At 35.2% G+C, this 14,660-nt stretch overlaps 3 protein-coding genes across 7 annotated transcripts; 2 read left to right on the top strand and 1 right to left on the bottom strand.

The window, feature by feature from the left end:
* Positions 1-301: 301 nt before the first annotated feature.
* LOC105269062 (zinc finger and BTB domain-containing protein 16-A) lies at positions 302-2,726 on the bottom strand. Of its 3 annotated transcripts, none has more exons than XM_011309044.1 (6): positions 2,673-2,726; positions 2,387-2,565; positions 1,770-1,977; positions 1,550-1,689; positions 1,219-1,381; positions 302-1,150 (listed from the first exon to the last, which is right to left on the bottom strand). In XM_011309044.1, the coding sequence occupies exons 2-6, from the start codon at positions 2,512-2,514 to the stop codon at positions 755-757; spliced, it is 1,035 nt and encodes a 344-aa protein (XP_011307346.1). In that variant the 5' UTR covers positions 2,515-2,565; positions 2,673-2,726; the 3' UTR covers positions 302-754. The 3 variants fall into 3 exon arrangements, with proteins under 3 accessions (XP_011307346.1, XP_011307347.1, XP_011307345.1); XM_011309045.1 differs by having other exon boundaries at positions 302-695; positions 831-1,150; positions 2,387-2,709; XM_011309043.1 differs by having other exon boundaries at positions 2,387-2,709.
* Positions 2,727-2,970: 244 nt separating this feature from the next.
* slim (scruin like at the midline) lies at positions 2,971-5,082 on the top strand. Its single transcript, XM_011309041.1, has 3 exons — positions 2,971-4,012; positions 4,102-4,437; positions 4,525-5,082. The coding sequence occupies exons 1-3, from the start codon at positions 3,329-3,331 to the stop codon at positions 4,687-4,689; spliced, it is 1,185 nt and encodes a 394-aa protein (XP_011307343.1). The 5' UTR covers positions 2,971-3,328; the 3' UTR covers positions 4,690-5,082.
* Positions 5,083-6,573: 1,491 nt separating this feature from the next.
* Positions 6,574-14,570, top strand: Ttd14 (TRPL translocation defect 14). 3 transcript variants are annotated; one of them, XM_011309039.1, is made up of 9 exons: positions 6,574-6,596; positions 9,072-9,139; positions 9,440-9,477; positions 10,381-10,418; positions 11,821-11,994; positions 12,681-13,283; positions 13,366-13,573; positions 13,658-13,839; positions 14,162-14,570. In XM_011309039.1, exons 2-9 carry the CDS (start codon positions 9,128-9,130, stop codon positions 14,425-14,427), a joined length of 1,521 nt encoding a protein of 506 aa, XP_011307341.1. In that variant the 5' UTR covers positions 6,574-6,596; positions 9,072-9,127; the 3' UTR covers positions 14,428-14,570. The 3 variants fall into 3 exon arrangements, with proteins under 3 accessions (XP_011307341.1, XP_011307340.1, XP_011307342.1); XM_011309038.1 differs by lacking the exon at positions 6,574-6,596 and adding an exon at positions 6,603-6,997; XM_011309040.1 differs by lacking the exons at positions 6,574-6,596; positions 11,821-11,994 and adding an exon at positions 6,603-6,997.
* Positions 14,571-14,660: the final 90 nt, after the last annotated feature.

Raw genomic sequence — 14,660 nt, 5'->3', positions numbered from 1 at the left:
GGTGAAATTCAGTCATTCAGGATTTTCGTCAGCCGTTTGTTCGTTTGTTTTCGATTTAATTTCGTAAAAAAATATCTTTAGTCGATTGAATAGAAATCTGCTGTACCTTCCCATCATCCGCTAATTTTTCCCGCCATAAATCTGGCGGCAAAGGACTGATTATTCAAAAAAATTTTTAATTGAAAAAGTTGATGAATCAATTGTATAAATAAATTGGAAAAATTACAAAAATTGGATAAAACGTAAAAATTAGAAAACGGAAATAAATAAAAAAAATGGCAATTTCTTATATATCTGTTATCAATTTTCTTTATTCATCACATGATAAAAAAAAATAATCACAATAGCTTCTCGCTAAACACAGGATATCGAAAAATTTTAAAAATACTAACCGATAAAATTGCATTTCAAGGGAAAGCTAAAATAAATACCGATGAAATTGGAAAGAAGCCTGAAAAAAAATCCCCAAACTGATCTCTTTTCGTGTCTACTTCGATAACTCGACGATTCGAATCCAAACGTGAAGTCACGAAATTTTCTCATTTGAATGCATAAACGCGACTTCGTTCATTTATCTTGTCACTCATGAAGATTGTAATCGTGCAATCGTGCACATTGCTTACCACAGAAGACTGAATCGGTCTTTGAGCAATTGAGTCGAAGATAATTAAAAAAAATTATCTGACGCCTTATGAATTTCTCCGTTTACCTCCGTTGTGGTGTAAAGATAGTAATATTATTGTCCTGAAATTTGTTAACTTGCCATGAGCCTTCTTAAAAGTGGCACATCACTGTCAGAGTCACTTTGACAGCTGTGGCTGCCCCCCGGCTCTTCCTCATCAGATTCATTCTCCTCCTTGATTGTCACTTTGACAAAATCGCCAATGTTCTCATCAATTTGTCGTCTCTTCTGCGGTCTCCGTCCCCTCGTCAATTTAGGTATGTATTTTTCAACGGTCGGCTTGACCCTTCGAATATCGAAGTCCTGATCGACCTTGGTGATAGTCTGGAGTCGTTGTTCCTCGGATGTGACGTAGAGATCGTCAGGCTGGTGATAATTATTATGGACTTCGTACGCTTTCTTGCTGCAGAATAGAGCTGAACACATCGTACACTTTATGAGATCATCTGGAACTCTTTCTCGCTCTTCCTGGAATTAAAATGACAATCACTTTATCAATTAATTATCTCATTGATATTGACTTTGCAATTATTTACCCGTGTGTGAACTTTTTCTAAGTGCTGTTGAAGATTGAACTTCACGATGTACTCGACACCACAGATATGGCAGTAATAAACACTCAATGCATCGTTCATCGAGTTTACTTTGATCTTGTTACTGGGAGGAGGTGTTGCTATGGGTTGAAAAATATGCACAAGTCTAAAAACAAAATTCCATACATTACTCCCACAATTCGAAGAGAAATATATATAAATGAATAATTAATCGAGGGAATAATGAGTCAATTTCAGTATTACTACAAATAAATAAAAAGTATTCATACAATATTTATTTATTCTCTAACGATAAACTCAACTCTTTTCTTACCTTTTGTGAATCGATCGATAATGATAATTTAGGGCCTTCAAATTGTAAAAAACTATGTCGCACTCCTCGCATTGTTTATGATCAGACGTTTTTTTACTCTCCTCAGGATTGTGTGTGGTCATGTGATTATCACGATGGGTCTAAAATAAAATTTTCAAGCATCACGTTTTTCTTGATTCTAGGTGATGGTTTTTAATTGCTCTTGGGGATGGATTTATACCTTCAGGGGAAACTGCTTGCCACAGTAACTGCAGTAAAATTTAGCTGGTGAATTCGGATGCACCTTGAATCTGTGGCGAATCGTCGCAGTGATTGACTCAAATGTTTTTCCACAGATATCGCATAGTTCATCAGTCTTACTCGTCTTCCTCGGGATTTTTCTCGTATGCGGTTTACCCCGTCCATCAATCTCCTTGTTCGCATGTTTTCTAAAAAAAAAATCAGTAAAAAATGTATCATTCTCTGATTTTCTTCGGTCATCATCAATTTTCGATAATCCAATGATTTATTTATTCATAATTGATTTTTATTATTTTTAACATTCATCGAATTTATTCAATCACTCAATTTTCCCTCACGCAAAAATGAATTCAATTTTTTTTCTAGCCATTCTCATTTTTTATTATTATTATATTATTACAGATTGAATAAAAAATTGTTTGGAATGAAAAGGACTTTTTGATTATTTTTCATAGAATTTATTTGTGAGACCTGATTTTCTGAAATTCATCAAGAAAATCGAGAGATCGTGGATTCGGTAAAATTCTAAAGGTTAGAAATCGTCAATCTTTCCTCAATTACCTTTATAAATTCAAAGATAAATTTATAAATAATTACCTGAAGTGCTCCTGGAGTGCCTCTTTGCTCTCCAGTTCAGCCTCACACAATACACATTTGTGCTCCACGGTGATAAATTTTTTACTCAACTTTTGACAGTCCGACTTAATCCAAACTTGACAAAACATCACAGTTGTCAGACTATTATTTTCAAAATTCCCGCATGTTGATAATTATAACTGAAAAACGAGGACTCGTTAGATAAATTCAAACAACACAAAAACTCTAGGACCGACGAAAATAAGGATGAGTAATTAATTTTTTTCTTCCAATTTTCTCACTTCACCTGATATTGTTTTTCTGTGTTTAACTGAGAAAATCAATGGACCACCATTTTTTTAATTTGGAGGTAGCGCGCTCTAGAGACATTAGTGCGGGAATTTCAAATAATGAAATAACGAAAGATGCAAAAAAAAAAATCGACAATTTTCATGAAAATCGTAAACGATCTTCAGACTATTTCCCGATAAAAAAATAATAATAAAAAAAGGGCAATTGGATTCCCTTTCTCCTTTTTATATTAGGATCTTATATATGTACATATATATATCTCATATATAATCTTCATCTTGCAGTGATTGTCTCCAGAGTCCTCCCCAATCGTTCCAATCCAAAACACGACCTGAATAACCAAATAACCACAAAAGCACCCAAAGTCCCAGTCTTCATTCCCAAAACCCGAATAAAAGCAAAATGTGTATTTTAAATGTGCCCTGACCTTCGGCGAGCTGTAATTTCTAAAAACCAGTGCGTGTCCATCCTTCCAGTCCAATCAAAACTGAAGACTAGGGAAAGTTCTGGACAACACCACCTCAAGTCATTTCTCCAAAATTTCAACCTGTCAAAAAGAAAAAATCCAAACAGCCCCAAAAGCTGCTGAATAATTTCATCAGATAACTCGGCGTTGCTTGGAGGAGAGAATTCAATTATTAAATTAAAAAAATGTACATATTCAAGCCATTCAGGTTCGAAATCGTGGAGCCCTTTCCAACAACAAAAAGACCCCGAGCTCGGAGCGGTCATCGAATCGTCTGCGACGATAAATACATGTACTCAATAGGAGGTTTCAATCCTTGTGTACCTGAGCATGACGCAGAAATGTCTGAGGACGAGGTATGGAAGACAAGCCGGCCCCTCTTCAAGGAGCTATGGAGATTCAATCTCTCGACGAAGAAGTGGCAACGATATCCCGGACAGATATATCTACCAATTGAATTGGCCTCGACCGCTGTTTTATTATTTAGACACAAATTGATATTTTATGGTGGTACTGCTGTGCCATTTGGGGAGAGCTGCAGCAATAAGTTGTACGTTTGTGACCTGGAGGGGCTTGACGGTAGTGTATGCCAATTACCAGCTGTGGGGAGTCTTCCTGATCCTCAGTATGGCCAAGCACTGGTGAAGACGAAGAATTTTATCTACACGGTTGGTGGTACCACTGGTTACGAGTACACGTGTGATGTTCATCGGTATGATCTCAGGGTAGGTGTCTGGGAGAGCGTTTATATTTGCTCGGGAAGAGATCCCATGGAACCACCTGGAAGATACAGACACGAATTGGCTTTTGATGGTAGAAGGATATACGTACTCGGTGGTGGTACTGGTGTCCAGAGCTTCGGCTTCTCTGTGAGTATTTTTTAATGGATTTTTTAAATGAAAATAATGTTGTTGCATGAATACATGAATTTATCGTGCTACCATCATTTGTCTTTCAGCATATACCAGCTTTTGACATCGAGACAAACACTTGGAGTATTCTCCATGCCCATGCAGATCCTGGAAGTCAATTGACCTTTCCAGGTGCCAGGAGGTGTCATGGAGCTGTCCAATATCTCGATAAAGAGACACAGAGTGTTCATGTCATCATATCGGGGGGATTTTGCGGAGGATTGGCGTACAAAGATGTCTGGAGGCTCAATCTTAAGAATCTTCAGTGGAATAAAATTGTTCACTGCACCTTACCTAAACCTCTTTATTTCCACTCAGCTGCTGTTACCCCAGCTGGCAAGATGTATACTTTTGGAGGAATCATCGAAACACACGAGCAAACGGTTAATCATTAATTATAATTATTCATAATTCCAGATAATAACTTTATAAATGTCTTAAATAACAACGTGTGCATTTATTATTTATAGACACCAAGGACCAGTGACGTTTTGTCAACCTGGGTGATAATCCCCAGTCTCTCCGAAATCTGTTGGGAGGCAGTGAATCATTACTACGAACTCAGAGCGAAAAGCAGAGACCAACTCTTGGATATTGGCATACCTCTGAAATTTATTAACAGGTTATTTGATTAATAGCTGTTATTCTAATAACCATTTTTTATTTATTTATTTTTTTTAGAAAAATAACTTTATCATCTTGTTTACTCATGTCACTAAATCATCTTCAATGTTGTTACCATTATTATTGGAAATTTATAAGTAATCTAGTTGTTGAACGAGAAATTAACGATAAATTGGTCATTGCAAACGAATAACAAAAAATGACGAATAGTTGGTTTTTATAATTATGATTACTGGTAATGTACGTTATTAGTCTCGGCGGGAGTAATCCTTTCATGTTTATTTAGCTTCGTTGAGAGGATTGGACATGTAATATTAGTCATATTGTAGTTGCGGTTATAATTATTCGCATAACATTATGTATATTATTTTTTTAATGAAAAGAAATAAAGAGATTGATTTAAAGGGCGAGCCACGTGGCCCCCATTTTCCATTTCAAGATAAGTCACATCAATTCCCAAAACCTACGAGTTTTGAAATTTTTTTTGAAATCGAATTTAACTTCTAGTAAAAAACTTGCAAAATCAAATATCCACGATCATCCGTAAAATTCAATTAAATAATCGTTATAATGATTAATAATTATTCAATTATTTGGTTTGAATTCCGTTCTGTCAATTTAAAAAATTGGGACAATTTTAAAAAAACCAAAGAGGATTGACTGAAGTAGAGGCTCAGTTCTGGGGGTTTGAGTGACACCAGCGGCATCGTAGTACTGCACCCCAAGAGAGGGAGGGCACCACACGCAATGGGGGTGTCGTCCCGTCAGCCCACTTGGTATCAGAGGAGCATAAAAATGGAGGAGGAGGAGGAATTTGAAATATCGAAATTTTTCGAAAAGTATAAGGAGAGCATGAAAATCGAGGAGGTATTCACTGAAATTTGAAAATTCGAAATTTTTGAAAAAGTATCAGGAGAGCATGAAAATCGAGGAGGCATTCACTGAAATTGAAAAATTCGGAATTTTCAAAAAAGTATAAAGGGAGCATGAAAATCGAGGAGGTATTCACTGAAATTGAAAAATTCTAAATTTTTGAAAAAGTATCAGGAGAGCATGAAAATCGAGGAGGTATTCACTGAAATTGAAAAATTCGGAATTTTCAAAAAAGTATCAGGGGAGCATGAAAATCGAGGAGGTATTCACTGAAATTTAAAAATTCGAAATTTTTGAAAAAGTATCAGGAGAGCATAAAAATGAAGGAGGTATTCACTGAAATGTAAGAATTAAAAATTTCAAAAAAGTATCACGGGAGATTGAAAAATTTTAAATTATCAAAAAATAAAATTCACCCAGTCGATGGATCCCTCTGACAGCGCGACTGCTACTGAGGCAGTTACCGAGTCGACTGACGGGTAGACCCCCCACCATTGTGTGCGCTACCCTCTTTCTCTTGGGGTGGGGTACTCCCGGAACGGAGCCGCTCAGTGGGAGTTTGAGTGAGCCAACCAGCATTGTAGTACCCTCCCCAAGAGAAAGAGGGGGGGGCCTCAATGGTGGGGTGTCCACCCGTCAGCCGACTCGGTAACTGCCCCAGTAGGGCAGTAGCAGTCTCGCTGTCAGAGGGACCGATCGACTGGCTGAATTTTATTTTCTAAAAATTAAAAATTTTTCAATTTCAGTAAATACCTCCTCGTTTTTCATGCTCCCCTGATACTTTTATAAAACTTTCGAATTTCGAGCATGAAAATTGAGAAGGTATTCACTGAAATTGAAAAATTTTAAATTTTCAGGAAATAAAATTCATCCAGTCGACTGGTCCCTCTGACAGTGGGACTGCTACTGGGCCAGTTATCGAGTCGGCTGACGGACAGACACCCCCATTGCGTGTGGCGCCCTCCCTCTCTTGGGGTGCAGTACTACGATGCCGCTGGGACCACTCAAACCCCCAGAACTGAGCCTCTACTTTAGTCAATCCTCTGTAAGTCTGACTTAGTTGATGAACTGGCTGTGGTGGTGAATTTTTCGCTCTCGTGGTAATCATCCCAGTCAAGGCAGTCAGCGTGACAAGCTGCCACTGAAAACTATCCGTTTGACCAGATGAATTCGTCGTGTGACTATATATCAAGATCTACCGAAATGGGCCAAGTGCTCATGTAGTAATTGTTGAGTATTTGGACATCGCTTCCTCGAGGTTGTGTAGGTCCTGGTGACATTTATTTAATTTTTTTTTTTTAATCCACCGAATTAATCCACTTAATCGCTAATTCCCGAGTGGATATTCATTTGGTCGAGCTATTTCTTGGTATTCGCTGATTATCGTAGACGCAATTGTCAGCGAAATGGAGCAGAAGAGGGTGTACAAGGTCGTACTTACTGGAGGTAATGGCAAACTTTTTTTTATTTTGACTCATCCCACTGGGGTAAATTCATTGGTCAGTCCCTCTCGGTTGTCATTTTTCACTCTTTTGTTAATTTGTTTTTACATGTCAATCTCACGAAAGCTATTTGTAGACATCTTCTTTTCAATCGAAAAACTCTGGACATTTTAATTCAGAAGAGAATTATTTTTGGAGGGAATTCAATGATTATTTAATTGTTAATTAATTCATCGTTGTGGGGTATTGGGGTCTCTCAGGGTTCATCTAGGTAATTAATTAGAATTAGTTAGATTCTTTGCCATAAGCCGATCTCGTGGGATTTTTATTAATTTTCCATGGACACCAGACTTGATGACGATTGTTGTGATGAGTTTTATTGATGAATTATTATTATTTTTTTTTTGGCATTTGATAGAATTTTTTTAACGTGGGAATAATTATTCGATTCTCGAGACATCACCACGCGCCTGGCATTTATTTTACGTCGCGTGTCTCCAACGACGGATATTAACAGTTTTGAAACGTGAACCGTCTTCCGGTTTCCCCCCTGGGGCTCATTTAAATTAGTAATCAATGATAAGAGAAGCAATTGCGAGAGTTGATGGTAGAAGCAGTTGATTGAACTGCATAAATTAATGCTAGATTAGGATCAGACAACGATTGAGATTATTCTCAGTATTAATTCAAATATTCTGATTTTATACTGAAGACTCGACGAAGGCCTCGATAGCTGTTTATTTTAAGAATTATTGATGATATTTTTTATGTTTTCTACGAACTTCTGAGAAGCGGATCATTTAATGGACGGGGAAAATATCGAAGAATTTTTCTACGTCCCCAGGAAAATTTTGCAATAATTCCCAAAACTTTACTAATAATTTAAAAAAATTGATTCACGACTAAGAAAATTTTGGGGTCATAAAAAATCGAAAACTCGTGTATTTTTTTACGTGAATCCCATCATAAATTTTTCAATATGAAGATAAAAAATGCAAATGTTGGAGGAAAGAATGTAGAACACAATTTATTTCTCCTTGCAAAAACTTACGTCATCGATACTTTAACGTTTACATATCATGTTCGTATTGTTTGTTTTTATAGAAAAAACTTGTCTCTCGTTGAGGCTTTATTTTCCTCAATTGTCTTGATATCGGTGTTATCACAATCCTGATAAGGTAATGAGTGTCTCAAACATGAAAAGATTGACCCCAAAATGAAGAATAAAATCAATTTATTGCTGTTTTTTAAATAATTTTTCGCGTAAACTTTCATAAAAATTCATAAAATTGAAGATCAAGTAAAAATTCTTTTTTCCGCTTAGATATCTGAACATTAAATGGACTAAACAGATTCTTTTTTTTAATGAAATGGAATTTTACAGGTTTCCCTAGTTGCGCAGTAGGTGCCTGATATATTTGACAATAATCTCGTGTACGTTTTATTTATTTTTGAATTTGTGGGATCGGTTATTAGCAGATTATTGGGGCATTAATTATGAAGGTAATGAGTATGCTATTGTCGGGGACTTGTTGTCAAGGTCGTAGCCAAGGTGAAGGTCGCTTCATCGAGGGTTATCAGGAAGTCAATCGATTTTCAATGAAACGCGTTTTTAAACGAGATATTCCGATCGGATGTGATAGGTATCACCCTGATAAATATTTTGACATAAAAAAAAATTCATTCGGTCAAGTAGTTTTTGAGATATTCGAACAAAACGATTTTTCGGAAAATCGATATATCTCGAAAAATGCTTGACCTATCGACCTGGAATTTTTCCCATATATTCTCCCACGTAATTTTCATTATTCCACAAAATTTCAGATTTTTAACTTAAATGTTACTCCTTTTTGTTTTTTTTTAAGTTCAAAAAATAAACACAAGTTAAATATTATTATTAATAATTATATTGTTGAATCACAGAACTTCCAGTGGGAAGGAAAAATGAGTTCATTAAAATTTTTTGGATGTAGATGTGAAAAAATGGGAGGAGTAATTAATTGAAAATTGAAATAAATATGAAATTTCGATGAATCTTCAAATATATTTATAATTTTTCGTTTTTTTTTATGTTTCAGGTCCTTGCGGGGGCAAAACCACCGGCCAGACTCGTCTCTGCACATTTTTTGAGAACATGGGATGGAAGGTGGGTGAATGATTCATTAATGATTTTAATGACGCGATCAAAGATTGGAAGATTATTAAATTTATATTCGAGTGATAGACCAATGAAAAAAATTAAAAATCTCCCGTAAATAATAAATGTTTTTAATGATGTCGCGTAGATTGTCGAGACATTTTTTTTTATTGAAAATCGTTGGGAAGTGAATTTTTAGTGGTAAAATAACGTTGCTTGGGATTTTGTTGAATTTCTGGGGTGAAATTCGAGGTTTTCATTCCTCCTGCGTTGTGGATTCGATAGAGTGGTGGTTGTCTTATTTTTCAGGTGTTCCGTGTCCCCGAGACAGCGACTGTGCTGCTCAGGTATGCTATTTAACAAATGTAACAACAGTGCAAAAAAAAGAGAATTAATTGATGGAACGTCAAGAATTAACGAAATTCCATGTTTCTGGTAATTCTTCAGTTGTCTCGTTGAGGTTGCTGTCGTCTCAAATATTTACTCAAGTTTTTGTTTAAATTTTCATCGCGAATAGTCGAAAAAAGTAGCTGCAAAATTATTGTTCTACAAAAATTATTTACAGACACTGCGTGCGACAACAATCTTAATGAGTTATTGCCGATCTCTCCTCATTTTTCATGTTATTTATTATTTTTTTTTGTAAATTTCTGGGAAATCCTAGATCAGATTGACGCGAAAAAATATATCGTTTTTTTGGGTTTATCATTATTTAATGACACACGTTTTCATAATCGTGCGTTTATTTTTCAAATTTTTTTTAACGCGTGGAAATTTCGGCAAATGTTTAAGGACGCTATATTTTTTAATGTCAATCAATAATTTACCAGAAAATTATAAAAAACGTGAAATATCTCTGAAAGATTGTTAAACATCCTTAATGCGACGATTTAGGAGAAAACTTTTGAAAAATTGAAATTTTCCCACACATCGCACAGCAATTTTTTATTCTGCAATTTTTTTTTTAATCAGTCGTCATCGGGTTAATCAAATCGTAAAAATCAAAAGCATCGATTCGCTCCTTTTTGCCACGTTTCCTCAATTTGTTGCAACAAATTCGTTGAACTCAAGTTATTCAATTAAAATTTGAAATAAAAAAAATAACAAAAAATTTCTTCGATCATCGAATCATTTAGCCATTCAATTTTTTCAGTCCATTTAATTTTCAGTATTTTTAATTTCAAGTTGATTTAAGATTATTTTGTAATAATTATCTCAACATGGTTTTTTGCTTTTTCTTTACCTTACAGTGGTGGAATCAAGTTCTCAGATCTCACAGCAGAAGAGGGTAAGTCATTATCATTAAAAAAAATAGTTATAAATTAATATAAATAATTCTCACCCTCTCCTCCTGAATTTTCCAAGTGCAAAATTTCGCTATTTCGAATTACCGATTTCTTAAAATTCCAATTACAAATTATTGCTATTTCAAATTTAAAATCCTCGCAATTTCGAGTTGCGAAGAAAAGTTATTTCCCATGAAATCGCTGTACTGGGAATAAATTTGTTTAGTAAGTGTAATTTAAACGGAGAGCTTCGTCAAACTCCCGAGCGTAATAAGAAGCTGAAAAAAAATAACAGATTGCATATTTTGCTCATTAATAAATTCATTAACAAGCGGAATTGTCTGATGCAATAGCCTCAAGGGCTTTCAACGATTGATCAGCATCCACACCCTCTCATGAATAAAAAATCATGAGAGTAAATCCATTTAATTATAACAACACCCAATAATCATAAATTTTTCTTCTGCCTTTCTCCTGTTTCTATGGATTATTAAATTGTTGACTATTTATTATTAAATTGTTCTCTTCGATCTATTCTCCACTCAAATCTTGCGATTCTTCCTGAGAATTCTATACTTTCATCTCCTTTCGTGTAAACACGTGATCAAAACGCAGACAATGAATACGAGAAATTATACGTTTCTCTTTTCTTCGTACTGTTTATCATTACACGAAAATAAATAGTGGCGCACTGCCAGGTATATTTCAGATGCAACTAGTTTCAAGAACTGCATCAATATGCAATCCCATCGTAAGTGGATAAATCATCTTTAAAATCGTCAATTATTATTCATCCAAACCAAAAAAAAAATGTCTATCCGCAATAAAAAATATTGATTACTATATAAATTATTTTCAAGTTGCACAATAATTTGTTACTCTATTTTATTTATTTTTTTTCATTTCACTCTCAAGTACACGTGACTCGTCATTTCCGTGGGGTTTCTCGCAGTTTATTTCCTAGGCTTCATGTTTTACAAATCCCTTTTCGCATCTAATAAAAAGGTGAATATTTGAAAATTCAATTTTTAAAATAACACACGTTGATTGATGTAAAACGCGACGTGGCACGTGATCAACGGAATAAATCACTCGTGACTAATTCTACAATACGAAACCGCCAGCTGACAATTTCTCAATTGCCAGTACCTGGATAAATGCCAATTTATTTAGCAGACCAGTGCTTGTTTATTCGATTAAAATAATAAATGATTATTAAAAATCAATAATTAAAGCGATAATAATTCTCCGTGATAATTGAGATTAAAATTTCATCTCCATTCTTTCACCTTTCATATTCTCCTAAATTTTTTCCATTTAATCTGTCGCATGCGATTTTAATTCTTCCATCGATTTATATTTTATTTATTTATTTATTTATTTTTACAATCGTAATCGATGAAGAGAGAGTGCGATCACGTCGTCGATTATGGAGGAAAAGTCGTACGATTGAGATTGACAGATTGAAGTCACCAAAATGTGAATATTCTGGGGATAAGAGGACACTGAGAAATTGGAGCATGACTGATGATAGTCAAGCCAAGTGGCCGGAGCTACTCAAGGTCGGCTCTGGTGAGGGTGAGTGCCAGGGGATGGTATTTCATCAGTTCACCTCAATCTCCGGAGTTGATCCTAGAGCTCTATTCTATCTCTCATTTCTAGACGCTAATTGTTCGATAAATCCCCAGAATTATCATGCTTATTTACTATTTAATTTGACAATTGCTCATTAACTTGCGTCGTTATTAATTTTAGGACCGACTTTCACTCGAAATCATTGATATTTTAGCATATATATTTCTTACAGGAGATAAACAAATACATGTATCAAGACGAATAACAGGATTTGGATTTTTATTCAAAGATAAATTGAATGAAATTTTTATTGGGTTGATATAATATGAAGAAAGTGAATTTTATCGATTGCAATTTGTCAATTCGTAAGGAAAATAATGAAGATACATAAAATACAAATTTATTTTTGTGGTAGAAAAGCGAAAACTATTTGGCAATAGAAATCCGTTGCATCTTTAAATATACCAGGAGAACTTGAAGAGTAAATCAGGTCAGACTGTCATTTCAGTGTGAAATTTCTCCGGCTACATGACAAAACCATTAGTTATGAATTTAAAAGAATGATATCTTGGAAGAAGCTAGATTGTTGATAGTTCCACCTAAAAATAGCAGTTGCTCAATTTTCTTTTTTATTTTTATCCAACACAATAACATTATTCGATGGAGTAAGGATGAAATATGGTTTGCAGGTTTCAAATTCCAGGAGAATCTTCTGAAGACGATGATCCAAATCGAGAATACATTCTTCCAGCTGGGTGAATCATGCAGCAGAAATTGCCTGATAATTTGCGACCGCGGTGCAATGGACGCATCAGCTTTTATCTCCAAGGACAAATGGGATTTGATGACATCCTCAAACGGCTGGAATAACGTGGAACTCCGTGATAATCGATACAATCAGATTATTCATATGGTATCAGCTGCGAATGGAGCTGAGGATTTCTACTCGACTGAAGATCACGCGTGCAGATCAGAAGGTGTTGAACTAGCTCGTGAGCTCGATTACAAAGCAGCTGCTGCTTGGGTTGGACATCCTTACTTCGATGTTATCGATAATTCCCAGGACTTTGAGTCCAAAATCTGTCGCATGATTGAATGTATTTGTCAGAAATTGGGGATTGATACCGGTGATCGATTGAGAGCTAGCTCTCGGAAAGTCAAATTCCTGGTTAAAGGACCTCTACCAGCTGACAGTGATTTTCCACCATTTCAGGACTTTGATGTTGTACACAACTATCTGCAGAGCAAAACACCCAAGTTACAGGCGAGATTACGTAAACGTGGACAGAAAGGTGGGAAATATTAAATAAACATGGGCTTAATCGTTTAATCGTGATATGTTTATTATATTTGATTTTTTATTGGTGGGCTCAGGTCACTGGTCGTACATTCACACCCTGAGGAGACCGAAAATGTGCGGACAAGTCGTCGAGGTGAAGACTCAGCTGACGCATCGGGACTACTTGAATATGCTTGCACAACGTGACGATTCACACTTTACAATATTCAAGCGACGTAGATGTTTTCTCATCAATAATCAGTATTTTCAGCTGGATATCTACCGGGAACCTGGACACCCGAGGTACCGATCTGGTTGCATCCTAAGGATGTCCTTTTTTATTGAAAATATAAAAAAAATTCAATGCATTTTTTTTATGTGCTCCAGGTGTAGGGGATTGATGCTTTTGGAGACGTATACAGCCCTCGCTGGTGAGGAACTAAAAAACATTCTGCCGAGTTTTTTATCAATCGAGAAAGATGTCACTGGCAATCCGGATTACAGTATGTTCAATCTAAGCTTGAGAGAGGAGTGGAATACCACTGGCAGCAAGTACTCCTATTTACACAGTAAGTCCATTTTTAATTATCGTAATGGTGATCGCTCGAAACTTTATTCAATTATCTCTCAGAATATTACAAAGAAATATTACCAGTCAAGATATTATACTGTAATTTATAATGTGACTTGTTGCGATTGTGATTAAAAAAGACTTGTTATATTTTTTGTTGTTATTTTTTGAGGCAATATTTTGGGATGTGTTATTTTGATAGGTAACCATCATAATGATTATCATCATGATTAATAATCATAATGCCTTCATCCCGTGTTTTCGTTTCCATACCCCGAGTTGTTTAGATGAGAAAAAAAAAAGAGAATTAATTTTTCCAGGCGCAACCAACGGTGCACTGAGGGTAAATTTTACAAACAACCACTGTGACACCAAGGATGACAACAAATTACACCAGATTAATGGGGTTAATGAGTTGAATGAAGATAATGGAGTGAATGGTGATAAAAATGCTTATGATAGGCAGAATGGTATTGAGATAGGGTTCAATGGGGTTAAACAAAATGGTGTGTGTAGTCAGAAGAAAATTGATGAGAATATCAATAGTGATTGTAACAATGCGCTCAATAATCGATTGAAGATTTGAGGGGGTGTTTAAGAGATCGGGGGTTTATATTTATTTGTCGGGAAGTGGTAAAACGATATTTGGCCAAATTTTTTTTCAATATTTTACATTGTTTTTATTATTATTATTATTATTATTATTATTATTTCTTAAAGAGAATTATTGAGGATAATGGAATTAATTTTATACTGAAATGTTAATTTTCCGATTTATTTACACTTTACGCCCGTTTTTTTGATAAATTTTACGTTTTA

This window comes from Fopius arisanus, unplaced genomic scaffold (genome assembly GCF_000806365.1).
Source record: "Fopius arisanus strain USDA-PBARC FA_bdor unplaced genomic scaffold, ASM80636v1 scaffold00064, whole genome shotgun sequence".
Classification (NCBI taxonomy): Eukaryota; Metazoa; Arthropoda; class Insecta; order Hymenoptera; family Braconidae; genus Fopius; species Fopius arisanus.
This window is presented reverse-complemented; position numbering and strand designations above follow the sequence as displayed.